At 38.7% G+C, this 27960-nt stretch overlaps 1 protein-coding gene across 1 annotated transcript; it reads right to left on the bottom strand.

The window, feature by feature from the left end:
- Nucleotides 1-31: 31 nt before the first annotated feature.
- SLC17A5 (solute carrier family 17 member 5) lies at nucleotides 32-23156 on the bottom strand. Its single transcript, XM_050316159.1, has 11 exons — nucleotides 22971-23156; nucleotides 19784-19980; nucleotides 18131-18364; nucleotides 17547-17634; nucleotides 14764-14850; nucleotides 13406-13524; nucleotides 12401-12559; nucleotides 9829-9961; nucleotides 7892-8039; nucleotides 3171-3261; nucleotides 32-1743 (listed from the first exon to the last, which is right to left on the bottom strand). The coding sequence occupies exons 1-11, from the start codon at nucleotides 23029-23031 to the stop codon at nucleotides 1606-1608; spliced, it is 1455 nt and encodes a 484-aa protein (XP_050172116.1). The 5' UTR covers nucleotides 23032-23156; the 3' UTR covers nucleotides 32-1605.
- Between the last annotated feature and the right edge of the window lie 4804 nt (nucleotides 23157-27960).

The raw sequence follows: 27960 nt of genomic DNA, 5'->3' as shown, positions 1-27960 counted from the left end.
CTTCGGAGAGATAGTAATTTTCAACAACAGATGAACATGTAAATATTCAATCCATTTATTGTGGAAACACTGAAGACACAATATAGCTTTAACATACTCCCACTGAATAAGTACTAATTTAATCTGGACTCACAGTGTTTATTGTGGAAATGCCGCAGACACAAGAAGAGATTTAAACACAGTTTAAATCCACCATACCATCAGAGAACATGACACTTCAAGGAAGGCCAAAACAAAATGGCTCTTAAAGCTAAAAAGAAGAGGCAGATGCCATTTCCTAGAAATGAAGGATGGTAGGCTCCACTGGAGCAGCTTTAGTACTGGGCTTTTCTTTTGGATTGGTGGTAAATGAAAAACCCAGAACCCAGTAATTTTTATTTTTTAACCTAATTGCTCCAATCCAGGAATCTTTGGCACAGGAATTTTCCTTTGCTTTGTGGCTACAAGATCATTCAGCCGTTTGTTCTTAACAAGGCCACTGCTTTCATACACTTCATTTAACCCTACTGTGAGGCATTTAACTGCGTGTTGTGCAAAGAATGCTCTTGAGTGTCAAATTCTGTCTTGATAGGAGACTAACAGCACCGGGTTATTGCACTAGTTCTGTTTTACTCTAGCTTTAATAGACTAACAAACAAGGCTGTTAGAGAAGAGAACTGATTTTCCTCATTATTTGCTACACTGGACTTATATTTCTTTTACAGTGATGAGCTGGCTAACATATCTACATGCAAGAGGAAAGAATTCCACTGCATCGATTTAAAGAGACAAAAAATGAGTTGCCAAATAAAGTTATTTTAAGGTAAGTTTGCTGATATTCTATTTCTAGTTCACTCTTGTACTGGATTTAAACCACAGAGCTGGACTGCTACCTCTTTGCAGAGCTGAATGAAAATAAGGCCTATTTAAAAAACCTGCCCTACAGAGGACACATAGCTTGTTCTGTCTGTCAGTCCCAATGGTACATTTAATGCCTCTTTGCTGTGTGTTAGTTGTGAAGCCTGTATTCATTAAACAGGGAATGTTTATATATTCAAAACTTGTGAGTAAAATAGAAGTAAATCCCATGTACATTTCTCAGCCATCATCAAAACACAGACAAAATAAAAGCCTTATAAAATATTGTAGAAAACTAGAGATCTTCTACACTTTTAAACAGCAAAAAACTATTAATCTCATAATGGCAATCAAAACATATTTTTTGGTACAATTCTTTGCATGCCATTCCTCCTTACAGTGCTATATAATCACTCTACTTTTTCCTCTCATTTCAGTATCAATAAACATCTGCCTACACATTAATTCAAAAAATATTAATTAAAAACTAGAAAGTATTGGAGCCTAGCACACTGATTTAAAAGGTCTCTGTTCATATTTTTGATATCATGTCCTAGCAAAAAAACTTTTATATTTAATCCAAGTAGTTTCTTGTTAGGAAACAGCACACATAGGATGTCAAATTATTTTCAGTACAAAAGATGCACACATAAAATAGTGTAACTTAATAGCTCTGAAGACTCCTAGGCATCAGCAGGGAAGGCACTTTTCCAGTCACAGAATATTAAGCACACTGGGATTCAGCACAGCTTTGGTATTTCAACATCTTCAGTTTCTATGCAAGTGATATCCACTGATTGCCCAGTCCTGAACTTCTCCACTTGCAAATAATGCAAAGAAAATTGCTCCAAATAGATTAATAGAGGCAGCAATATAGAAAACCGTCTGCCATTCTCCCACAGTATTCTGTCAAATGGGGAAAAGAAAAAAAAATGCAGTCAATTTGCAGCGCCACACTCAAGAAAAAGTAATTTTAAAATTGATGCTACATGTCTTGCCTATTTAAATGTAAATGCCATTCAGCATGATTTCATAGCAACATAAAAGCATTACAAATATAATGCATGAAATATCAATATAGTCAACTTCAGTTTAATAATATAGCTTACACAGATAGTCCTATCAGAATTGCATTGCACTCTCTGGATCAGTGTAACATCTGAGATGCAGAACCACCAACATGAACTCAGAGAATGTTACTGTAAAAGGGGAAACACTACTTTGCTTTCAGGTCCTGTGATCCAAGAACCGAAGTTCCCTGCACTATCCAGTAAGCTATTCTTAATGATTACAACTCCAGAATCATAAGCTTTTTAGTCCAAACAAGGTAGCCACCTTAACTCAGATTTCAAGAGGAATCCTCTATGGCACTCTGTGGTACTTAAGAAAAGACTAAATAAATGCGTAGCAAAAACCTGTGATTTATTTGCCTTTTTTTTTGTTTTCTTTTCTTTTCAAATAAGGAAATAATATCTGCAGATGTCTTAAGGCTTTTATTTTTTTTTAAGTTCCAGATAACTACTGTTACAGACCTGTAAATGATCTTACTATAAAAACAGAATACCAGGAAGAGTGCATTAATATGGGGGGGGAGGAACTAAACCAAACAAAAATACCCCAAAACAACTCACTAGTTAAGATGTCTGGAAGAGATAATTTTATTGGAATAATGTATTAATGAATATTTTCCGATTATTTTTTTAGGAAATCCTTAAAATTATCTCCTACTCCAAAAATTCAACTGTATCAACAAACTTACTCCTCCCATCTCCCTTCCCTAAAAGATTTTAGAATAATCCATACAGTTCATTAAAAAATAGTAATCGAAAACTCCTCACTCCCTTTTTTTACCCAAATCATTCTTTGACTAAACCATCTTGGAAGTCAGATCTAACACTAGAATCTAGTTTCTCACTTATCTGACAAATGCTGACATTATAACTCAACAACTCATGTGAGAACCTAATACAAAAAAAAAAAAAACCAAGCAAGAACTTGTCCTAGTTTGATAAAACAATACCACAACTGTCTCATCTAGTTGGCATTTTATCAAAGTTCTACTGTGATCAAAACATATTCATTTTATTCCTAGAGAATATAAAGGGTGAGTCATAAAATTTTCAAGTCCTACACAGGCCTTCAACTTTATCTAAATTTTCCCGATCAGAATGAGAACAATAAAGGCTAGGAATTAAGTAATTCACAACAAAAAAACAATATGACTTACATGTGTAACCCAGGTCTCATTTAATGACTGTTAACTTGAGAAGACAGAATTTCCATTCAATCGAGATAAATATATAACAAGTGAAAAAAATAGCAAACAGGCTTACATTATGAGTGAGGATTTTGGCAATAACTGGCCCCACCATTCCTGGGATAGTAGCAAAAGAATTTGTGATCCCAAGGAGAATTCCAGCATACCTGCAAGAGAAGTTGTTAATGCTGCTTATTAACTTGTCCTGCTTATCAATCATGGAAATGATTTTCTCTAACCTGATCACATAGGCCTCATCTTGATCACACATAAAAATTAAAACAAATATTCCAACGGGAATTATTTGCTTTTATTCTAGTAACAACTCACTGACACTTGGTATATACATTTTTAGGGACATGGTTTAGTGGTGGACTTGGCACTGTTAGGTTAATGGTTGGGCTTGATGATCTTAAGGGTCCTTTTCTACCTAGATGATTCCATATATCTCCATTTTCCAGAGGCTAGTTATGGAATTTAACTTAAGTTGCTCATGGTTTTGCTCAAGATCCATAATCCAAACCCACATCCCCCTTGTTAAGTCACAACCAAACTGTCTGCAGTGGATGCATTGGAGCAGTTAGAGAAGACACGCTGAAGTAGAAAGACAACAAGGAGTATGACAGAGTGCTGTTCGGTAACAATGAGTTGGTTCAGGTTTCATTGCTAAAAACTTGTCTGCCAAAAAGGCAATATCACCAGTGTGGCTGGATATCTCCACTTGCACTACAGAGTGTATATTCCAAAGATAGGAGTTTAGAGTGCTGTGGCAGTCCTTCCATTCAGCTTTCTGTGGGTCAAGGCCAATTGGAAATGGGTCTGACTAAACAAGTTCTGCTGGTTGCCATTCCTGCAGCTCCATTCTGAGGCTTCCTGTTCCATGAACGTGCTGCTCTATCACACACAAATGTATGCCTATGCACCAGAGGCCATAAAAACTTGCTGGGAAAAGCTGGTAACTTGCTTAATATCTGAGTCTCAGCAGCTTATCTCTAAGTGATTAAAGATCTCCCTCACAGGCATGTTGCAATACTGAGAGTTTGAAACTGTACCGCAAGTGCAGACTTGTGAGGGAGACTGAAAAGAGTTAAAAGACAGACATTCTACAGCAGCGTTTGACCTTCCAGCCACCACAGCACAGACCCCTGTGGTTCAGATTGTCGAGGTGCATTTGCTGGCCGAAGAATCATAGAAGATACTAATAGTTGCAGTTTACCAGAGGAGAAAGGAGTCATCTCCCAGTGATCATTTTAGGCTGTTTTAGCAGAGTAAATTCTGTCCTCACCATCTTTAATGTAACAGAAATATAATTTCATCACTAAAGAGAAATTTTTAGTTTTGAAATTTTATTTACCAAAACAGGGGAATTCAACCATACATCATTGTTACAAAAAGTTGCAATATGTGTATTCATTCCAATGATATTAGAGAAACATGGGGCTTTTTAATCTGAAAAGGAATCAATTATCTAGTCTTCTAGTTGATTTTTTGCTTGAAAGTCAACACTACATATTGGTTTAGAGTATGGCAACGTATTTCAGACTGAGATCCAATGCTTTAGTTAAAGCCATCTTTATTTCTTAGAAATGTAGCATGTAGTCTTCTTATCTTGGAATGTGTTTTAGAATTAGTAGGCCTTTATGAAGCTGAATGTTAAATTGTAACAGTTTCCCTTAGGAAAATAAGCACACGTAGCAAAACTCATTTGAAAGCCTTTAAGTAGACCCACATGTACTGTCTTCAGCATGCTTAAGTACCACAATGCTACTAACGCATACTTTCTAAACTAAACATAGTTAAGAGTTTCCTTGGTCTCCAAAGATCTTTGGCAACCAATTGTTGGCTAAATGCCTCTGTTTATGCCCAGTGTTTCTGACATAAGTTGCATTCTTGATAATGCTTGCTGTTTGATGCAGATAACTGCGATGCCACTCCCTCAGCACAGTGGAGACTCCCATGTGAAAAGGGAAAGCTAAAAGTGACATGTCATTGAGCAAGACCAACAGTAAGCTGTTGGTCAGGTTCTAATGGCATAGTGGAATACCCAAATACAAATAAGCTTGCAGAGCAGTCAATTAGTACAATCAAGAGTAATAAAAACAGATATGGGTTTAGTGTATACCTGAGCCATGTGAATATTACAAGAGCTCATGGTAACAGCAATGCTAAAATTTGTAATAATGGAAAGGTACTGATGTAGACTTAAAGAGCTAAAACAGAATACATTTTCCCCACAAGAACAGTCTTGTCTCCCTCCTGTGCCCAACTCTTCCCTCCAATTCAGTACATTGATAGCATAAGAAATACATGTTAGAAACCAAAAACACATAGCAGATATTGTTTTTACTGGAGTATCAGTATTTTCATTCACTTTTTTCCTGTGAACCTAATAATGATTTCTTTGATATAATGCAAGTTTTAGTAGTAAAAAGAGACACTTTGCTATTCTAGCCGGCATACTTTTAACCAATTAAAATGAACATTTATGTGCATTTTGAGACTGCTTTGAATCACTTTGGGTTATTCTAATATCTTCCTAGAGATAAGAAAAATAAATTAAGAAAAATAAATATTGAGTTCCAAGTAAACTCTTAACAGAGGTTTTCTTCACAATTTTATGCAAACACCATTTTTAGCTTTCTAAAATTATGTCAAGCATTTCCTTGAAATTGTGGATGTCTGCCTTGACCATTTCATCCAACAAAAGTCAGACATTTGCAAAAAGTTAAGTAAGGGGTGGTGGGGGGAGGAAACACAGTCTTCTTTTTCTTCTCATCTTAGATGTTTTTGCACTTCTGTATTTGACAAAATTTTTCAATATGACCTTTGTTACAAGGACATGCTTTTTACCTTCTCGGTCCTCATTTGGACAGATTTACCCTGAATTAAAACATGCATGTGCTGAATAGAAAATCACTGATTTAAGTAAAACAGCATCCATCCTGACCACATCGCCATCAGAGGAAGTTTTCCCACATATGCAGCTGTTTGCCTCTAGAGGCAATGCCAGGCCAAAGTTCCTGAACTATCAGCAAGACCCTTCCCTCTTCTGCACCCATAATCAATCTGCTCCTTTCTGTCTTAGAGGGAAGAAGAGCTGAGAGAATTTGTCTAGTGTAAATGTAAATGCAAAGGGAGTAAAAGCAGGACTTTATCGAGGGCAGGAAGAACAGAGTGGTATTTGGTCAGTGGGATCAGCAGCAGTTCACATGGGGAATCTAACTATGCCTCCTGACATTCATCAGCATCGCGTAGCATCATTTTCTTCTTGTGTCTTTTTTCAACACCTGAAATACACTCTGTGCTGTCATATACAAATTGACACTTGAAATAAACACATTTGAAATGCAAAGTATCTCAAATTAGAAAACATGCACAACATCCTAGTTTGAGAAACCTCAGCCATCACCTGCATACAAAAGTTCCTCGTGTGTATGTCTCACAGAGGCACGCACTACAGTTGCATGATTTCCTTTTTCCTGTCACAGCTCTGTTGCATTCTGTGGACATGATAAATGTTAACTCACTTAACAAGCATCACTTAATATATTTTTTGGAAATTACCTGTTGTAGTTCTGCAAAACTAATCTTGAAACAGAAGTTGTGTAATGGCTCAGTAATACCCCAGATGCATCGCTTTAACTACATCTTCTAAATTTGTAATTCCATGTGATTTGAAACAAAGTGCATCACAGAAGCTATTCTTACTTTCAAATGTAACTCGTAGCACAAGCTGGCTATAGCTGGCCACTGATGCCTCCCCTCTTGCTTGCTACCTAACCTCACCTGTCAAGATTAATTGGGTTCCCACTATTTCACATCCATTTGTTAAGTCAAAACTTGTCCATCCTTTTGAACATGACCACCATCTTTTTTATTGCCAAAGCCTGGATACCACCTCCAACTGAGACCTGAGGTCTCCCTTATAAGTTGTCTAGATCTTCAGAACTTTTTATAAGTAACATTTTTATAAAATGCTTTTTCTTTCATTTATACTTAAAGTCTTTTCATTTTACACATTTATACAGAAACACACTCTTCTTTGGACATTAAGTCATTTGACCCTGTTCATATCTAAGTGCTACCACAAATAGGTAAATGAATGACAAAGCAAAATACTTGAGCTTTGCCAGCACAAAGAATGCTTATGTGCACTTTCAAAAGAATATACACGCATCCATAGTCTTTGGGAAACTGATGGATCTGTCAGATTCTGAATTTGTAACACACTGGAGAAATTACAGCCTGAAGTCTTAGTCATTCCAGAGCATTTGCATGTACCTGATTTGTCACCTACTGACAACAGGTCACTTACTCATAACAAGATTTGATTTGTTTTCCAAATGCAAATAATTTACCTGTATCACAGCGCTTAAATATGGTAATGTTCATGCTAAAGATTGATAGCTCTGATGGAAAAGTTTAAAGGAGTGAAACACTTAACTGCATTGTGCTGTTCAAAAAACTCTGTCCTATTAAGATCATAAATCAACCAGGAAAAAAATTTAGCCAGTATAATTACAGGAATTATATAATTTATTACTGCAGGATAAAAGCTGGAATGATTCTAAACTGTTGTTTATATTACATTCCCTGCAAAGTTGCACCTTTTGCAAATACAGTGCTTAATACTGTAAACCCAAGTAATTGTCAGTGTTGACACTCCAGGTCTGTATGGCACATGGTCCATAGCTACATTTTCAAGGCACCTCAGCAATGCATTAAAAAAAAAAAAAAAAAAAAAGGGGGGGTCATAAATGTTTCCCATGCACTACCAATAGCTTCAGCAATACTTACGAAGGTGCTATGTCCAGGTGGTTGATGCTGTAGCCAGATGTACAAAATCCTCCTAGTGTTGTCGATATGGTCACAAAAGCAACAGCCAGTGCGTAGTTGCAGCCTATGAATCCAGCTGCTACTAAGAACAACGCAGGTCCAATCATTCCTGTAAGACAGAAACCTTCCGATCAATGGACTTTTACCACGAGCGACACTTGAAGGCTCCAGGCTGTGCGTACGTTTACGTTTTCCATACAACTCCCACCGCCCCCTGGCGTGCAGAACACAGCTCTGCACCGCACGTGTAACAACGGGACAGCAAAGGATCCTAAATGGTTTGGGTTGGAAGGGACCTTAAAGACCATCAAGTTCCAACCCTCCAGCCATAGGCAGGGACACCTTCCACTAGATCAGATTGCTCTAAGCTCCATCCAGCCTGGACTTGAACACTTCCAGGGATGGGGCAGCCACAACTTCTTTGGGCAACCTGTTTCAGTGCCTCATCATCATGCTCACAGTAAAGAATTTTTTCCTAATATCTAATCCAAATCTACTCTCTTTCAGTTTAAAGCCATTCCCCCTTGTCCTATCACTACATGTCCTTATAAAAAGGAAGAGCAGATGGGTTCCAAACCTATTGCTGTCTCAGGAAACAGCAGACAGATAAGAAAAATTCCACTCTAGCTGGAAAGAACAAACTTGAACTGCATAAAAAAAAATAACAAAAATCAACAGATACTGAAAATTACTTCACAAATTAGTTTTATTTATTTTTATAAATAAATTGAAACTACACTGACACTGGTAGGTAAACAGTGCACAGTGAAGAAATTACCTGCATTTAACTCTCCAGGTTAAAGGAACAAACACTGACTTCTTCAGTTCATAATAAAGTTGAGCTATATATATATGCACATATTTCTCCTGCAGGCACATTCTATAGTTAGCTTTATTTTACATTTACAAAATCTGAGCGCCTGGTATACCTACACCAGAGCCTTCAGCACAATATAGAAACCCTAGGTTAGCTTGAGAGATACCACATTGCGTAGTGGAAATAGTTTCTCAGCCATCATGAGCTAACACATGCTGCGTTCTGTTTGCAGCAACTTTGGTACTCATTTCCCAGTACCACAGGCCATTTACATGCCCCCATCATGACCTCTGTAAACAGCTCCAAGTGCATGCTTTTGTTGATCAAGACAACCTAAGTCCTGCTTTTCCTAACACAACAATATGTTTCCTCCTGAGTTATACATGCATGGGTATGAGGTGTGAGGCCCTGTAGTAAACTGAATCACCTGAAAGGTGTAAGCTTAAAACAAACAAGTAAAAAAACGCCTGAGAGCTTACTATAAGAGCTGCTTTAAAGAAAGCAATTGAATCAGCTGAATTGAGAAGCAGCAAGAATGGCCATACATCAAACAGGCTTCAACTTGAGTGTATCCTGTGCCTAATCTCTCTTTATTTTTTAAAATTCTTTCCTTTGCCCCCTCTTCTGTGTAGCAATCAACTTCTCTTTCCTAAATACAGCCGTTTACAAAACACTGAACAGCACAGAGTTGGGAACAGGCTCATGCAGAACAATATCCTGGGTTAGTCTGATAAACCTTGTTTGATAACAAGGTTTCATTCTGTCAAGCAATTATCTCCCCTTTTATGGTGATTTTACCTCACCATTAATTTGATTGGTTTGCTTGTAGTAATGCTGTATCATGACCTAAACAAAGCTTTTGGCAATCCCTTATCATTCTCTTATCCAAGAGACCTACATTTCATGGAAAAAGACAGGATTTACTCTTGACACATTAACGTACAAATAAAGTTCCCTCTCTCGAGTCATGCACAATGCTGCCTCATCTCACAGCAGAATGTCAGACTACTCTCCCAAGTCCTTTATTTTCCCCAGATTGTTCTTCTTATTATATGTTCCAAGTGCTGATAGTTGCACCTACCTATTAGGGTAAAACATTTGCGAACACAAACGGTGGAGAAGTTCTGTTTTTCCCGTAAATAATCAGCAATTTGCCCAGACAGAATTATACATAACCAGCAGCCAAAATAAGGTAGGGCAGACAAAAATCCATTCTGTTAAGGAGATTAAAAAAAGATCATTAAAACACTGAAATAACAAATCAATATGCTAAAAAATCACTTGTGGTGCAACATGAACTGAGACTGAACCAGAGATGTCAAAACCATCCATCCACATAATTATTGTTGGTATCATAGAAGAGAGAAACCTATGGATAGAAAAAGCAAAGCATATTAAAGTTACCAATATGCAAACTCTCCACTGCATGATGTAATCCATAACTACCAATGCAGACAGACACAAAACTCAAAGGTTTAAATCAGCAACAGGGTTCAGGAAAAAGAAAACTACAACTGAAGGCATCGTGTGGACATTAACCTGATCATGAAAGTTTCCAGAAACACCAATATCAAGCGAGTTACTAAATTAAGTGGAAGCTGGAAATACTATTCAGAATTTTGTAACCTATACAGAATCTCTGTATATATATATATTATATTATATATATATATATATACACACACACACTACTGTAAGTCTTCCACATTACATTATTCCATATCTATCTACTGAAAAATCTGATGCTGGCTGTAAACAGAGACAAGATACAAAACTAGGACTTTCATCAGATCCAGCCTGGACATCCCATGACCCCAAAGTAGAGCTATTATTCATGACCTGACATTACTTACACTGAAGTCACCAATTAATTCCCATTACTTTAAATAAGTACTGTTTAGAGACTTCTGCCTGATTCTGGATGTTTTTGGGATGAAGGGAAACAGAAGATACTACTAACCTGCATATGCTTACAGCCTCTCCATACAATTATGGATAATTACTGATAAGAGAGCTATAATTTGACCTAATCTGTGATTAAAAAGAGGTATTTGAATAGAAATTCTCTAATCTTTGTACACTAGTATGAGATGTATATTTGTCAAGACATGAAATAACCCCTAGGAATTTCAATTTGAAACACATCCCCAGCTGAAGTCCACTTTATCAGCACTCACACATGCTGCCAGTTGGGCTTCAATGCTCAGCTTTCAAAAACAGTAAGTAAAACTTTGCAATATAGCAGACAGTCTCAGAAATTAAAAAATTACTTTTTTTAAGCACTATTCAAAGACACAGCATTATTTTTAACCAATTCCTTTATTTTAGGAAGGAAACTGATGAACCATAGAGTAGCAACTGTATAATATTTTAAACCATAACGTATTTTCCATCTAAATGTGTGGTAACAAAGTTAGTCCAAGAATATTATGAAGGATTTTTTTTTAATGTTCACAACAGCCAGTAGTACTCTAAGTCACTCCTAAAATAAGAAATGTAACCCACAGACACAAGAAACCACTTCACAGCAGAACCTGTTACGATTTAGTGCAACTGCATTTTACAAAACACATGCAACTGAGAGCTGTGGTAGCAAATGACTTTCTCAGGTATTCCCTAAAGAGGTAAAATAAGGAACGCAACCAGTAACTTCATTTTTTCCAGCCATTTTTGCATCTTGTCCTACTGCAACCTTCTTTTCTAATGCTAAGATCACCCATCTTCTCAAGATCACTGGCATCACCTCTTCCTAGCATGGCATGCATTTTCTGTTTGCTCTAAAGCAGTCTCACATGTTAAACCAGGAAAAGACTATGTTAAACTTCTTGAAATTTCTGAGCACCTTTTTACTTGAGCTATAGCAGTTTCTACAGGTAAACATCACCCAAACTGTCCCATTAAAGACAGACCAGTACAGTCAAGTAATTGCTATAAAAAAGAATGCCTCCCCCATCCCATAATTTTTCCCTGGTAAATAATTTAACTTTTAAACATTTCCTTGAAAAGCACTATATCTGGACCTTAAGTTGTTTTGGTTTGTTGTTTTGTTTCATGCTTTTTACCTCAGTAAGAAAAGAGATTTTGCCTCTGCTGCTCATTGAGGAAAGAAAGTGACAATTTGGAAAGTGATCCAAATCAGACTGAAGCTTCCCCCATCCCTTTCTCTTCCCCTTCTACTCCCTCCTTCTTAAAATACTTTCAAAAATGCCACTTGTCCAATAGTTTCCTTTGTTTGACTTTTCTTTTTTGACTGGAAATGTTCTCCTTTATGAGTGAGCAAAGGAGTAGGTAGTATTTTAGAGGAGGGTATAAAATCTGAAGCAATCACAGAAATCATGTAACAGGGAAAAATATTTTTATAGTTACTGTTTTAAAACAGGACAGTTAAAGATGAGTAACATGCATCTTCAATCAGAAAAATTAGCTCGAAAGCTAGGACTAAGCTAAATGTCAAATAAGTCAAAAAAGTGGAAATTATAAGGCAGGCAACATTTTTAATGTATCTGCTTAATTGTGTGGGGTTGTAACTTCCCTGCTGTACATTTACATTCCAAGGCTCTTAAATGGGTTCCTCTATTCTAAACAGCAGGAAGATCTCTGCTGTTCAGTTTCTTTAATTCAGAAGAAAGTGATTATATTCGTATTTATCTCACCTCCTGTGCATCAAATCGCAGGATCTCCTTCATGTATGTGGGCAAGAGTGTAAGAAGTGTATAGAAAGTCCAGTTGTAAGAGAAGTGTGCCACAACGATAGCCCAGAGTGGAAGGGACTTCAGCATAGGTCTCCAGGGAACAGATTTCTGTGTGGAAAGCTAGCAAGCAGAAGACAGAGAAGAGAAAAAGCAATCAGGACACTGATATGAACATTTACTAAATACAGTGTTTTGATGCTACCCGAATCTATGCTGATCATCCATTCCACGAAATGAGTCTCAGTTGATAGATGCAAGTTATCAGCAATGAAGTCTCAATGAAGATATACTAATGTATGTTACTGCTCTGATGTTTACTACTGCAAAGTAAACCAACTACTATTACATTTTGTAATCAGAATTTCTAAGAGTAAGCCTTCCCTTGTTGAAGTTTGATGCCTGCTGCTTTTACAGTAAATCATTAAATATTTAGTCACCTCTCAGGTGTTTACATAGCTGAATCTTTCTTACTCAATCCTAAATATTAATTTTGATCTCTCAGCCAGCTTCACTGTCTGTAAATATACGTCCCCAGTCAAAGGAATAAACTCTTATTCAAACTTTAGGAACTGGCTCATTAGCATTTTTTCTGCAAACAGTAATTTCTTTCTTACTCTAGATGACACGTTCAAAAAAAAAGTTGCAAAATATTGTATTGCAAATGTTAAAGGCATCATACAGGTTTGGATGTAGTATAAAGTGATAGATCTGAACTTTTTTAAAATAAAAAGCTTTTTAAATAAAGCTCTACAACGTCTGTAACAAAAGACATTATAAATGCTTTGTTTGATTATTGACTGGTTTTCAGTTATACAACTGCACTATTTTTTAAATATTTTTTGTTTGAAAAATTCTGCTTCCATCTTAGGTTAAGAACGTTATTCTATACATAAACAGAGCATGATGCTAATGACAATATTTGTGGTTTATGTTCTGACTTAAGTAAGTCTATACTGAATGCTGTACCTGATCTTTTAGAGAAGACAGTATATATTCTCTTTCAGCATGTGAAATGCTCCTGTGAGTTTCTGGTGTATCACTAACCAAACCCATCCAGAAGAACCACCATAATACGCCAAGTGCACCTATTGTTGGGAAAAGATGAGTGAAGAGACAGAAATACAAAAAATAAGCAATTAGAATGAGTGAAACGATATTATCGACTCTCAAGATGATTTAGTCTGAAGTGTTTTCTCAATACTCCAATATAATTTTAAGGGACATTATTTTTGTACCTATTTAGAAACACTAGTTCCCCAAAGTGGCTTAACAATGCACATATAGAGATAATAAACAATGAAGATGACTAAGCAGAATTTTTTCTTCTGGTTTTTTTTTTCCTCTTCCCCCCCCCACTTGAAGTGCTTCAAACAACAAGAAAGTTGCGTACACTTACATATTTATTTATATTTTTATCAGTCACATGGAACACAAAGAATATGGCTCACACAAAGGAAATAAAAATTCAAATACTTTGAGCACATACACAGAATACCACTACATACAGTTTAACCGATGTACCAATCATCCTCTTCTTCCTTAAGCCAGCCCCAGAACTGTCATTTAAAAAAGGTAACTTTTCAATAGTCAGTCTAAATTAACTGCACTTTTCTGTAACTGTAACATTTTAACTTTTTTAATTTTGTCCAATTCTTGATTTGAATCCTTTTAATTTATAAAAAATTCGAGGTGGTTTTGTTGAGGAAAGTGTACCCTTTGTCTTTTATTCCAATTCTTCCTTTCCCACGCAGAATATGAAACAGCTCAGACATGTAAATAGACCTGTAAAAGCATTAGTTCATTCTATAACATGCCCTTAAAAACTATTTTCTGTTTGAGCTTCTCCTAGAACATGTCACAGTAAACATACTATGCTTTGCATTTTGGGCATTCCTTAGGGTTCCTGTGACTGCTAGAGAGGGATTTTCCACAGTTTCCATTTTAAGTAGCAGTAACTTTTCACACGTTCTTTCATTCAGAGAGGTTTATTCCTAGGATTAAAGCTATTAACTCAATTTCACACTTCAGATAAGAAATTTCAGGCTGTTGTTTCCAAGGGATGGGAGAGTTAAGAGCATTTGACTTGTACCAACTTTTATTCAACTCAGAGACAGCTTTGCTCATTGGAACCAAGGCTTATATAGCCACTTACTGGAATCTACTTAGTTTTAAATATCTCTAATTGCCCAGAGGGAATAAAATAGCAACCCAACATGTCAAACAAGCTTTTAAAACTTAAACTAAGTTTAACAATATGCAATGCTTTTCAAAAAGAACATGCATTGTACTTTTGATAATTAAGAAAAATCAAAGCACAAACTCACCAAATATGTAGAACACATAAACCCAGTTCATGTAGTAGCAAATTAAACCAGATAGTGGCAGAGAGACAACAGTTCCCAGCTGTGCACCTACCGGAAGAAAGCAAAACAAAGTGGAAAATCAGATCCCCTATGGGCCCCTTAAGTATAAGTGGCACTTCATAGGTATTTTATTTTTCTGTAATAAATCATGCATAAAGATTTGTCACTACCACTAGAGATTTGCACTTTGATTTAAAGAAACACGGGCACAATAAGCTGCTTTGGCAGCTCCAAGCAAACAGAGACACAAAGCCCTAAGCAGCCAAAATCAGAGGGAAAGAGCAATAACAGATGAGCATTCTTAGCACACTTGTCTCCAATAACGTGATGGCTCTAATACATCCAAAACAAAGCAAATTAGTTAACTGGTATGGCTGCAAAACAAGAGAGAGCTGATCACAGTATAATTAAGAATTTGGGGGTATAATATTTTGACTTAATATAATCAGTTTGTATTTCTTACATCTCCTACTAGATCCACAAAACCCAGGAATGCTAGAAACAAGAGTCAGAAGGCATCCATATATAATCAGCAGGTTCAAATTCCATGATCCCTTAATTCCATGGTGTAAGATCAGAAAAGGAAGAAGGGAAAGAGGAACACATTACAGTTCAGAAACAAGCCAAAAGCCAGAAAGAGGTATTCCTGTGCTTATAATGCAACATACATTTTGCAAAGGATGCTAGGTGTTTCCCTCTCCCAAATCTAAATCAGAAATCCAACTCATATTATTTATATACTTAGAAACTCTACTAATGATAAACAGTAGATCTTGTCTCTTAATGTTAGTTGTATAATCAATTCTCCAAACCTAATCTCAAATCAGAAAACATTAGATTATTTTGATATTCTGGCTACCTAGATTCCATCTTCATAGAAACAGTAATTTTTATTTGAGGCAGAAAGTTTCAACCACAAACAACAAAATCACATTCAAAATATAAATCAAAATAACAAGTACACACAACCTCAACCATATTTTCGCAGAAAATCAACAAGATCACAAATAAATTAACCACAGACCACATGACTGCCTAGCGCAGAAAGGAAACAGTCTGCCAAGTTTACACAAGACCCTTAACCACCCATGACTGCTAACAATTGGCTGTTCAGGCCCACAAACTCTTCTCACTAGTACATTAGCATACAGTTTCACAAAATACAAAAGGACAGTTTAAAAACTCCCAACTGCTAAATGTCATAGAAGTCAATCCCAACTCTGTGCCCTCTGCTTAACTTGTGTGTTGGGTCTCAGTTCTTTGGAAGCAGATTTAATAAAGTACTAAAGCAGAAAACAGATACAGGAATAAAAAAAATAAAAAAACAAAAGAGAGGAAAAAAGTTTTCTGCTGCATTGGGAGGGTTTAAAGTGTCTTGTTGAAGGGTCTCATGAGTGCCTGAAATAGCAAAAAGGAAGGAACTAGACCCTTGGCTAGGGGGGAAGTGAGGAAATGTGAGGAAGAAAGGATTAGGGCTTCATTCCTCTTGGCACAAGTGAGTCACTGGACTGGCTTAGGTGTTTAAAAAAACTGTAGCTGAAGTTTACATGGTACAGTCCTGTCTTCTTGATGAACCCTAGGCTGAAAAGCTGCAGCAAGTAATACTAACAGGAGAGAGCAAAGCAAAGCCATTACTTCATTAACTGAATGCAAAATTTGTCATCCTCAAAGAAATAATATCAGTTATGACGACTAGTATGTTAAGAAACCTATGTGTTTTGCCTGCTCCACAATTGCAGCGTTGAGCAATGTGGCTGACCACGAAATCCTTAAAATGCAAGAAGGCTCAGTGGAGATGCCAAGAGCAATATGACCATTAAGCTCAGGGAATAGCACAGGGTGTGACTAACCATACCTCCTGCAAAGAGGCTGATTTTATCTCAACAAAAGGGGACAGAGTGTAGCCTTTGTTTTAGATAAGCAGCTATGTCAGTCGAGTGGATCTGATGGTGTAAATGTTTCTCCTCCTTCAGTTCCTTAAAAGGGTGACTGTCTCCCTGAATTAGCCAGATCAACGCGAGGGAAATGAATACGTGGGTCAGCCCAACACAAACTATAAAAGCTAAGCAACTAAGAGCAGCATTTCTGAGAGAAAACAGACTTGAAAGCTGCCTTCAACTCATGCATATATGGCAATTGATATATTTTGCTAAGTGTACATTTGTACTGTTCTTTCAGTATGTTCTGTATCACTCTGCTAAAAGAAAAACCCTGTATAACATCAAATATCTTCAAGCAAGTAAATTTGATATCAAACATTCCACCTTCCAGGCATAGCATATCTAAGAGAATCTGGTCTGGGAGCATTGGACTTTAACAAGGAGCTCTTCCAGCAACACCTGAAACCTTGAACATTTTCTTCCCTATATTCTTCCAAAAACACTTAAAAAACACAAAAAACAATCAACCAAACATTTCTATCCTGTGACTGCCCTCGCTTTTTTGTTCCTAATATTCTTTACAGTATCTTCTATTAATCAGCTTCTCAGTAACTCTTTGCATCACTTTAAACCAAAGTTAGGCTGAAGATTATACTTAGTTGCAGATCAATACCTTTTCTCAGGGTTGTAAAAGCCATGAATAGATGAAGATAACCAATGCAAAGCAAGACCTAATTTAATGTTATGCTTTCTGGATTAAATGCTGATTAAAATTTACAATATAAATCCCTTTGATTTAAGTCAATCCTCCCTGTTACTGCAATAAAAATGTATAATCCCATTATCAGCGTGGGAATTTCTCACCTGCATATGAAATACTAAGGAGCTTGCTGCGTTCCAGTGGAGGAGCCCAAGAAGACCACATTGAATGCATAGCTGGGAAGGTAACACCCTGCAAAACATTTCATTTGGTTGAAATGCAAGAATTTTAGAACTCCCTTCAACTTTACGTTTCAAAGCTTATTTTATTTAAAAGCAGCAGTACAATCTACTAAGTTTCTTGTTTAGCAAGAAACTACTTATAAAAAGTGTGCGAGGCATGAAAATAAGAAGACAGAATTAATTTCTCCTGGTTTTGATTCTGTATATAATGGAAAAGCAGCAACAATACAAACAATAATGTTCTGAGGTCCTGTTTTATGGAAAATGGGAAGGGATAACTCTAGTTTTGACCCAACTGTCCTTACAGATAAAACTTCTTTCTTATTTGAAAAGCTTAGGCTAAAATATAGTGCAAATTTTTTAATTATTCAAAAACCCCCAAAACTAAGCCACTCAAACAATCCATATACTACTCCATCATACCAACACCCACAGAGTCCAATCACTAAAATTCATTAATAAATTATTCAGATACATTTTCAAGTTGCATAGAGAAAAAGTATTACCTCTCCCAGTCCTTCCAAGGCTCTGACAGCTATGAGGTAGCCAACTCCCAAGTTTGCAGCTAAGGGAGTAAGCAAGGTGAAAACAGAGGTACCAAAGATGCCAAACCCCAGCAAAAGCTTCCCTCCGATTTTGCTTGCAAGATATCCTCCTGGAATCTGAGTAATGATATAGCCATAGAAAAAAGAACCAAGAATCCATCCCTGAGTATCAGCATCCCAAGAATACTTTTCCCCCTAAAAAGAGAAAAAAACCAACAAAACACAGCAAGTTCAAAATAGCAGTTTTTCTGACCATATTTTATATAACACTGATCCATCACTTAGTCCTTTATAACTGAGTTTCAAATTTTTTGTGGCTTACTCCCTAGGGTCTCCTTCCTCTACACACATCTATCTTTACTGCAATTAAACTTGTGTTAAAAGCTAATTCAGGTAGTTTACAATCTGTTCAGACATATCAAGACCAAGCATGAGAATCATCACAACATGAAATTTAAGTGCTCAGGCAGTTCTCCCTTTCTGAGTTCCAAGCAGCTTAGGATAGGAGACAGGTACAGACTACGCAGTCTGCCTCAGTGCAAGTCCCACTTCTGTATCACAGTGGGGACATTCTGTCGCGCTCTAGAAAATGGCTTTACCTGCAGAAAATTTATGGACAAAAAAAAAACAAACAAGGAGATGAAGGTGCTTAAATTTAATATAAAAAAAGAGAGCAGCCAAGGACAGGACTCAAAAGGGTAGGTGGAATAATGGCATAAGCACTAGAGAGGGAAGATGGTTTTAGCAGACAAAGTAATAAAAGCGAAGAGGATCAAAACAAGGAGTCTGCAGCTATAAAGGAAGTCAGCAAGAAGATATGGACTGTTGCCCAGTAAAGTGATTCTGAAGTTTGGAATCACTTCCAAAAGAAAAAAATTTAAGCATCTAAATGAGCAGCATAGATTTCACAGAAGCAATCTTCCCATAAAGTTCACTGTTATCATTTGTGATAAATAATAAATGACCTCTAAACAAGCAAAAAAAATGAAAGCAAGGAGATGCTAAGAGTGCCCAGTAATAACTTCAGCTATGAGATCTATACAAGCCAAAATTCACAAAGTTGAGGGGTTTTTTTAAAAGCTTTTTTTTTTTAATATCCAACAGATATAAATGTGATTTTAAGAATTACTGGAATGGAAGTCAGAAATAAAGGACATAAAGACAAAAAACATGATCTGGGAAAGAGATGAAAGAAGTGAAATGAAAAATATTACATGTTAATTTGTAATGAAATTTCATGCCATTATGACTGTATGAAGAACAGGCAAATGTGGACATTGATATGAGCTCTGACGCAGATATAACAGTAACAGTTGATCACTGGCATATAAAACACTGAGTCACGACAGATCTACAGGGACAGATTAGCCAATTTCTAAGGAACAGCACAGGAAGGAGGTATATAAAAAACCTAACCCTGAGGGCAGCACTCCTAAATTAGCTAGTCATTTAAAGCTTGTATTTTCAGAATAGCCTTAAAAGAACCACTGGAAAGGCCATCCAGCAAAAAGCAGCCTGTTCTCTTGCCACCTCAGTGTGATTCTATCGATCGCAAACTTCTACTAAAACCACTCTTACATGCCAGACTACAGAACAGTATGTTCGAGACCTCACCGTTGTGTTGCGAGGAACATTTATGGTTGAAGAATGCTCTGGACACACATTGGAAGTCACATTCTTTGCTAAGCTTGTGTTAGGTTCTACCATATCCACCAGAGCAACGCTTAGGTTCACACGTAAGGCATAGAGGAGGAAGAACCCCAAACAGGCCAGGAGCGCTAGGTTGTAACGAGCTGAGCAGCATGTGGGGACTGAAACGAGAGCAAATGAAAAATGTTTGTTTTAACAGAACCTAACAAAATAAGAACAACTGATAAGCAGTTTTTACTAACGGTCTTGGAAAAAACAGAGAAAGGAGACAAGCTAATTTTTCTTAAGGGGTTTATTCAATAGGGGATGTGGCTGAGTGTGTTTGGGAAAAAAATTTTAAAAAGCCCACTTTTGGACTGATGTGCAAAACTAACGTAATCTTGGTTTAGACAACTGGCAGCTACCCACACAAGAGCAGGGGCTGCAGTGGTAGTCTACTGTGTGGTCTGTGGAAATGGATTTTGAAATATAGTTTCAAACATCCTCTCCAAGATACTGTAATAGTTATTCAAAGTAGAACTTCACACTTAAAAAAAGCCCCAATCCAAATTACCAAGAAGCCTGCCATATACACGAAATGCCTCGAGAAAACAGATACTCTTAAAATAGTGGTAAAGAATAGTCATTGTGATTCCAGGCTGTTTTCTAGGACAAGTCTTCCTTCTATAAGTTTGCTTATAAGGGAATATGCATTTGCTGACAGTTGCCAAACAGACCAAACTACCAGAAAGGGGAATGGCAAATACTGTGTTAGCACTGTGAAACAGAACAGTTTCTTGGTTGTCCCTCTTGGCAACCACCACACAACAAACACAAAGGAAAATGAGTCTTAAGATTCAGCATAAAATGCGTATTGTGACATTAAGTCGACTCGGCCAGCTGTTTTAACACAGATATCAGACTTTGCACCGTAACACAGTAATTGATTTCCTAGTACAGTAGTACACAGCACCATTTGGCAAAGATCACAGTTGAGCTGTAACAGTTTAAAGCTCTGCAGTTACTCTTTATGAACTGGGAATGCTTCAAACCTACTGAGCAGAAATATCAAACTGTTGAGAAACCACTTGAAGAACTTACTGGATTTACAAATAGTTAGGGGGTTAAGTTTTCCCTCTTATGAGGGAACTACGGTGCTAATGAAAAATTTTATAACCTGGATCTGAAGCTCCAGGAAGACAGGGGATCAGCATCTACAGATATTACATCAGTCTACAGTGATCTCATCTTCCTCTGACTATTCAGAATTCAGATGGTGAATAGAACAAGTACATCTATGAACAACAGGACTGACTGGAGCTTCATCTGATACCGCAGCATGTCACTTGACTGGATTCTCTAATCCACAGGAATAAACAAAGAGCATGCCATGTGGTCAAGGTAATGTGATACTTTCCCCTTCCCAGTAACTTCCCTGAAAAAAGGAATGAGCCTGTGCAATTTTATTTTTCAGTGGGAACACGAACAGAGCCTTTCTGCAAGACTGTTTTTCATGGAAATTAGTGGAAATTTCCCATTTTTGAAGTCTCTAACCCTGACAAACTTTATGTGAAGTTCATTATAGCTACATAAGTTGTTGAAATGACACAGGGATGTTGTATTTGCTATGTTCGTTTAGTAAATAAGTAATAAATGAGGCTGTTGTATAAATATGCAAAACCCCTTCCAGACTGGCAATAATTGCAATCTTGCCTCAGCAGCATTTGAAAAAGGCATACTGGATTTTTAAATGACAAGAAGGAGAGCAGCCAAGATTTGATTGCTTACTTTAAAAACAATAGGCACCAAGAACAGGAAGTGCTTACTGCACAAAAACTAGTCAAGCAGCTTGGTTGTCCTTTACTGTTGTTTAAAAAGCAATTTGCCTTAAGTAGAAAATGTACAGTCATATAATTTATAATAATGAATATGAATACAGGTAAAGCTATTTAACCATTCCATTTCTTGTACTTGCTGGGGTTAGACAATAATAACAGAAGACTGAATATCATAATGATGATGTAAACCTTCCTTGGAAATGCAGATTTTTTTTTCAACTGTAAATAGTTTATTATAAAAACCTAATAAACATGTAGATATGAAAGCCTGAAACAAACAGCTACTAAATTACTACTTCCCTGTCATTTCACTAAGTGCATTTGTAATAGCTGAGAATATTAGATCAGGTAAATAGAACAGAAGATTCAAGAAGATTACAGATGTGTTTCAGCCACCCACCTCTTCAGGAGATTGGTATAATCAAAGAGAAACAGACATGCACTCCCCCAAAGTTTAAAGCAGTTAACCATTATGTTCAAGGTCTTACCTTGACTAGCAGCCTTTGGTCCTACATCTATAGTTAATTCTGATTTCAGGGGCATGTTTTAAAGTACTGTAGCTATAACTGAACAAGATTCTTAAACTGCAGTTAAAAAATAGGTCTGTGCTTCAATTGCACAGCAGTTAAAGGAAGTTACTGCTCTGCTGTATTTTTCCTTGTGGGTGAGGTGAAACACCTCCAACCGGAGCCTGATGCATTGTGCAAACTTAAGAATATGTTGCTTTAGTAAGACTTGAGCTCAATTTTCTCTGCTTCTGTCACTTATTATTAAGTCATTTTGTTAGCAGCTCCCCTTGATGCAGTCATACATTTGCTCAAGTAGATTACAGCATCTTTGCACGGCATCCTGAAGAAGCTAAAAATCTTTTTACAGTTTATACATTCCAGGAAACAAAACAGTGCAGACAACCCCCTAAACACGCCAGCTCTGTTCTCAAGCTTTGACCCCATAAAGAGCCTCCTCTCCTACAACTACGTCCGTGCCTCCTTCCACCTTCCTCCCTCTCCATGTTTTCATAATAAGCAGTAATCTTACTCAAACTCTGCTTTGAAATGAAATTCTGCCACGACCTCGCAGTCTTTAATAGTTAGACGGCACTTGGGCTGGAATTGCCCGCTTGTCTTCACTGCAAGGACACCAACCCGAAGGCAGGTGTGTGACAGCAGTGCCTCCCCACAGCCACCCACAGAGCGGTGACCGCTGCCGGGACGCGGGGCCGTGTCTGACCCGACGGCCCTGGGCCCGACCCCCGGGCCCTCGGCGGCGCTCTCGGCCCGCGGCTCCATGGCAACGGGACGCCGCCACACAAGGGCAGCCGCCGTTCCTCTCACCCGTGCCGGGCTGGGACTCCTTCAGCAGCGGGGTGCGGTCCTCTCCCTCCTCGGGCTCCATCTCGCTGCTGCCGCTCGGACCGCGCAGCGCGTCCAGGGCCAGGGAGCCCGGCGCCACCGTTGCTGCCGGGAGCCCGGCCCGGCTCGGCTCGGCTCGGCTCCGCTCCCGGCTCGGCTGGGCTGGGCTGGGCTGAGCTCAGATCCCGGCTCCGGCTCCGCTCCCCGCCCGCCCCGCTCTGCCCCGGCGGTGCCGGGCACCGGCGGCCGCAGCCCCCTGCGGTCACGTGACGGGCCCTGCCGGGCGGAAGCGGCTTCATCCGCAGCGCTGCTGGCTGGCTGGCTGGCTGCCCACGGCGGCCATCTTTGGTGAGGGCGGGCGCTGCTCCCGAGCCCGCCCCGGTGCCGCTGAGTGAAGGGGCCGCAGGGACGCGCCGGCGAGCGGCGCTGTCGCTGTGCGGGCTGTCCCCGCTCCTGTGGGAGAAATTTGTCATATCTAGGGCCGATCTGATCAGGCGGATCACGTCCTCCCTTCCCCGGGCCGCCCAGGCAGTAGCCGTGGCTGTGCTCAGCGAAGGCGAGGGGCTGCTGGGGGCGGCTGCTCTGCAGCACCACGGGCGGGGCGGGGAAGGCTCGGGATGTGGACACCTAGGACTGTGTAACCATCGAAGCGCTAATGTAACAATAATTGAAATATCTGCGGCACAGTGGCCTTTTACTCTGTGTGCGTGCGCAGTGCCCGATTCCTGGAGTGAGGCTTTAGAATCATAGAGTCATATAGTATTTTAAGGGATTGGAACAGACTTTAAAAGATCTTTGAGTCCCAACCCCCTCTGCCATGGACAGGGACACCTCCTGATAGATCAGGTTGCTCAAGGATTTATCCAGCCTGGCTTTGAACACCTCCAGCGTTGGGGCATCCACAACCTCCCTGGGCAGTCTGTTCCAATGTCTCACCACCCTCACATTAAAAAGATTTCATCCTATTATCTAAAGTAAATTTCCCCTCTTTCACCTCGTACCCATTACTCCTTGTCCTATCACTACAATTCCAGATGAAGAATCCCTCTTAGCCCCACTTCAGATACTGGAAAGTTGCTATGAGGTCTCCATGCAAACTTCTCCAGGCTGAACGGCCTGAACTCTCTCAGCCTGTCTTCATAGGAGACGTGCCTATAAAATTGCACCAATATAAATTAACGTAAATATAAATAAGCATCATGGGATATGCATTAGAGCTTTTCCTCTCAGAATCAGTGGGTTTCAACCTCAGCCAAAGCTAACAACAGAGTAGAGGTCTCTAAGTTTTACAGACTCTTAAATGGGAACCATCTCCACTTATCTGTGCCCTTGCTAGGGCTGAGTCATTTGGATGATCCTGACGGTCATCTGCTGAAAGCCTGGACTTTGTTGAGATGCCTATGCCATCCTACTGATGTGTAAGTAACTGCCTGGAAAATTCTGTGTTCTGGAAAAGGGAAGAATGCAAAAGATTCCTGGCAGCTTATTCAGCTACATCATTTCACACAAGGTAGTTATACTGAGTTACACTGAGTTTGCAAGTATCAATAGAGTGACTATGGCTGTGTGCCAGTCATACAGCATCGCATCTGTGTGAACATGTGAAGCAAACCAGGGTTTCTCTTCTGGTTCTGAAATGAAACCTGAGTGTCTTCTGTAAGTCAAATTTACCTGGAAGCCATTCTTACAGCCAAAATTACAGAAAGAAAATCAATTGCCTTATTCTGAGAAAGCACACATCAAATATATTTTGCAACGTTTTATGAGAAATGGAGGTTTGGTTTGTAGCATTCAGAGATTTTAGCTTTCCATTTCACACATGCTATACTCTTCCTGGCCTTTCTGTACATACCACCAGAGACACTCCAGTGCACTTGCATCCACCCCATGAAGAAGGAAGTCTAGGGACGTATGGGATAGGACTATGTGCAGCATTCCCAGGATCATGAGTATGATCACTTCTACCCATAGGCTGAACCCCAAGCTCTCCATAGACTCTACTTAGCACAGGGATGAAGAGCAGCTGCAGGGACTGGAGTGGTAGACAAAGCTTTTCTGAGGTGGGTTTTTTTTTAACCTCTCTTGTTTCCTTTCACCAAGGCATGTTCTATCTTAAATCTACCTATATTCTTGGTATGGGATAATGCCAACAAACCTTGCAATAGCAAGGAATGTGGATTTCTCTGCCTTGCTACCTCCTTCTCAGATCTTACAGACCTGCACTGTTGAGTGAATCTCCCTCGCCTAGTGACACACTGCACCAAAAGCAGCTTGATTGTGAGGCTGCAGCCCCACAGTCAAAAGGTGACTCCCATAAATACAGGTTCAGGAGTGTGTAAGGTGCATTGACATTTGTCACAGCATATAAAAATGTCGTTCCTTATCCCCTGAAGGCTGACTTTGTGTGTAGCTGTATGGAAATAGGTGTGGGTTTTCTCTGTCCAGCCTATCAGGCACTGCTGGTTGTTGTTCTGCTCTGTCAGACTATGTCATATTTGTGATGCAGCCCTGATGTGGAGGATTTGAAGTGTTTTCTGACTTTATTTATTTTTATTTCTAAAGAGGACGTTTGTATTCAAACGTTTTTGCCCTGGTTACTTTAAATGCTGGATGCAGCTGTGCTCTGTGCTAGGCTGGAGAGGTGGTGGACAACACTTCTCAGTGCCCCACTTCCCTTGTCGTCTGACTCCACAGCAGAGGTTTGCACTTCCTTTCCTAAAACCCACCCTGACATTTCACATCAAGCTAAAAAGACACTGCAGCTACGAGACTGCTACAGCATGTCTCGTATAGAGCAGCAGAGGGCTCTCTTTCCTCTGTTGGGAAAAGAAACCTTGGATGGTGCCTGGGTCTTCCGAGAAAATCCAGCTTTGTTCCTTGTGCCACGGCTCCTTTGGGCAATTCTGAAAACGGTACAGATATGATACGGCTATGATGATGCAGGAACACATTTTAGATTGATTAACACTACCTATACTCAAAGGCTTAGAATGTGAAGAGGTGGTCAGGGAAAATATATCAGTGATATTAATCTAAGTTGCAGTATTTCCTCAAGGAGAAAATAATGTCTCTTCTGTCAGGCTATTAAGTTTTATAGGTTATAATAATGAAATTGGTTTTGAGTTCCCACATTTTTTCAGTCTTTTAAAAATTACTTTTCCAAGATACCCTTATTTATTTATACCTTTTTAAAGAATCTGACTTTTGAAATCTTGTTTTTCAAGATAAACAGAAGAAAGAAGCAGAGAAATACAGATCATATTCACAATATAGGAACCATCTGTTTATTCTTAAATAACTGAAAGTAACATAAACAGAGTTCAATGAGTGAAGATTGACATATCTACTTTTAAATTTGTCTAATTCTCCTTATACACAGCACAGTACACAGCATTTTTATGTTGTAAATGCTTAACAAAGATATTTACATTTTAGAATGATAAGTTACAAAATGGAAGAATATAAAGTTAAGGTATCAGATTGCTTGGACAAGAAAAAATGTGCACATGTATCCAAGGAAAAATGTCTTGGGTTTCCCACAAGAGAGCAAGTTACAGTCAGTCAAAAAGGAAAAGAACTAGGATGCCTTGAGCTGTGCAGTTCTCCTACTGTAAAGCTGAATACAAAGTCATTACTAAATCATGCATAAGATGATGCTGACCAAATCAGAAAAGGCTTATGTGGCTCTGGCAGTACAATGTGTTTTCATCTGTCTGGAAATATTCTGTCTGCTGAAAATGCTTCAGGGCTCCCTGTCACCATGGATATTCTTGCCTGGGGGGTTAGGTTGGGAGGGGAGATATTCATCCTGCCTGCTTTTCTTATTGTTTGCTAGCAGAGGCACTCCATGCTGTTCAGTTTTTGACATGGGTCATGACAGCAGAAAGCCTGGGACTTTCCTCAGTTAGCAACATTGCTTTCATATGGAAGAAAGGGAGAATGTATTGTGTCCTTTACAAAATTCTGCTCTGGGTCATATGGGAATGCTTGACTAGATTCAGAGAAGTGGCTTAGGATTTGTATTGCTTAAATTTTAGCATTGTGGTAGCCAGTGAAAGTATAGATGGGAAGTACAGGCAATCTTAATGTCTATACTTCCTTATTTATAGGTATTCTTCCTAAAAGAAATGGGAGTGGCAGCAATGCTGGATTTCCTATTAAAGAACTGGCCTCTGTTCAGGACACTCATCTACACATGGAAACATAGACTCATATTCCTCCTCTCTCAGTGGCATTTAGTAACTGAAGTGAATGCTGAACAGACAAGGCACTGGGTCTTTGTCTAATCATCTTTCTTTTTAACTACAGTTGTTTTCTTATGTATAGAAACCATAAATATCCTTAGGGAAAAGAGATAGATTCCCCTCAAGCCTTGTGAATGAGTTCTGTATTTTCTAGGTGGCTTTAAATGTCTCCCTGTGGACATATGGACTACAAAAGGATGTTGGAGAGCTCACTAAGAAGTGCAATTCTTTTGTCAATAGACTCATGGAAACATAGGAATAGCTATAGTCTGTCAGACCAGTATTCCATTTCCCTCAGTGTACTGCCTCTTACAGCAGTCAATAGCAAATGCTGAGGGAAGGACTTGTACAGACTAAACATAGGGTGATACATCCTCTGAGTAGTCTCTGAATGTTTAAATACACTGATTGGTGACTCAGGCCCTTCCTGAGCAGGATGTGGTACCTCTGTACTCAGTAGTCATTTAGACATCTGTCAGACAAGAATTTATGCTGTTTATTCTGTTTTTGAATCCATGTCAAATTCAGTATTCATGTTCCATGTGGCAAGAAGTTCTATGGCTGAACTATACTATGGATAGGGTTATACCTGTGTTGTATTTCTGAGAAGGAATGCTTTTTTCCTGAATCCCCAGGTATCTCACAGGTTTTCTCAATAGTTTTGTTTCATTTCTAGTGGGAACATCATTGGTAGCTGGATTTGCCAAAGCCTGGAACTGCCAAAGAAT

The sequence above is a fragment of the Myiozetetes cayanensis genome, unplaced genomic scaffold (assembly GCF_022539395.1).
Source record: "Myiozetetes cayanensis isolate MyiCay16 unplaced genomic scaffold, myiCay2020 scf2-11, whole genome shotgun sequence".
Classification (NCBI taxonomy): domain Eukaryota; kingdom Metazoa; phylum Chordata; class Aves; order Passeriformes; family Tyrannidae; genus Myiozetetes; species Myiozetetes cayanensis.
Note: the sequence above shows the minus strand (reverse complement) of the source record. Positions and strands in the feature narration are given on the sequence as shown.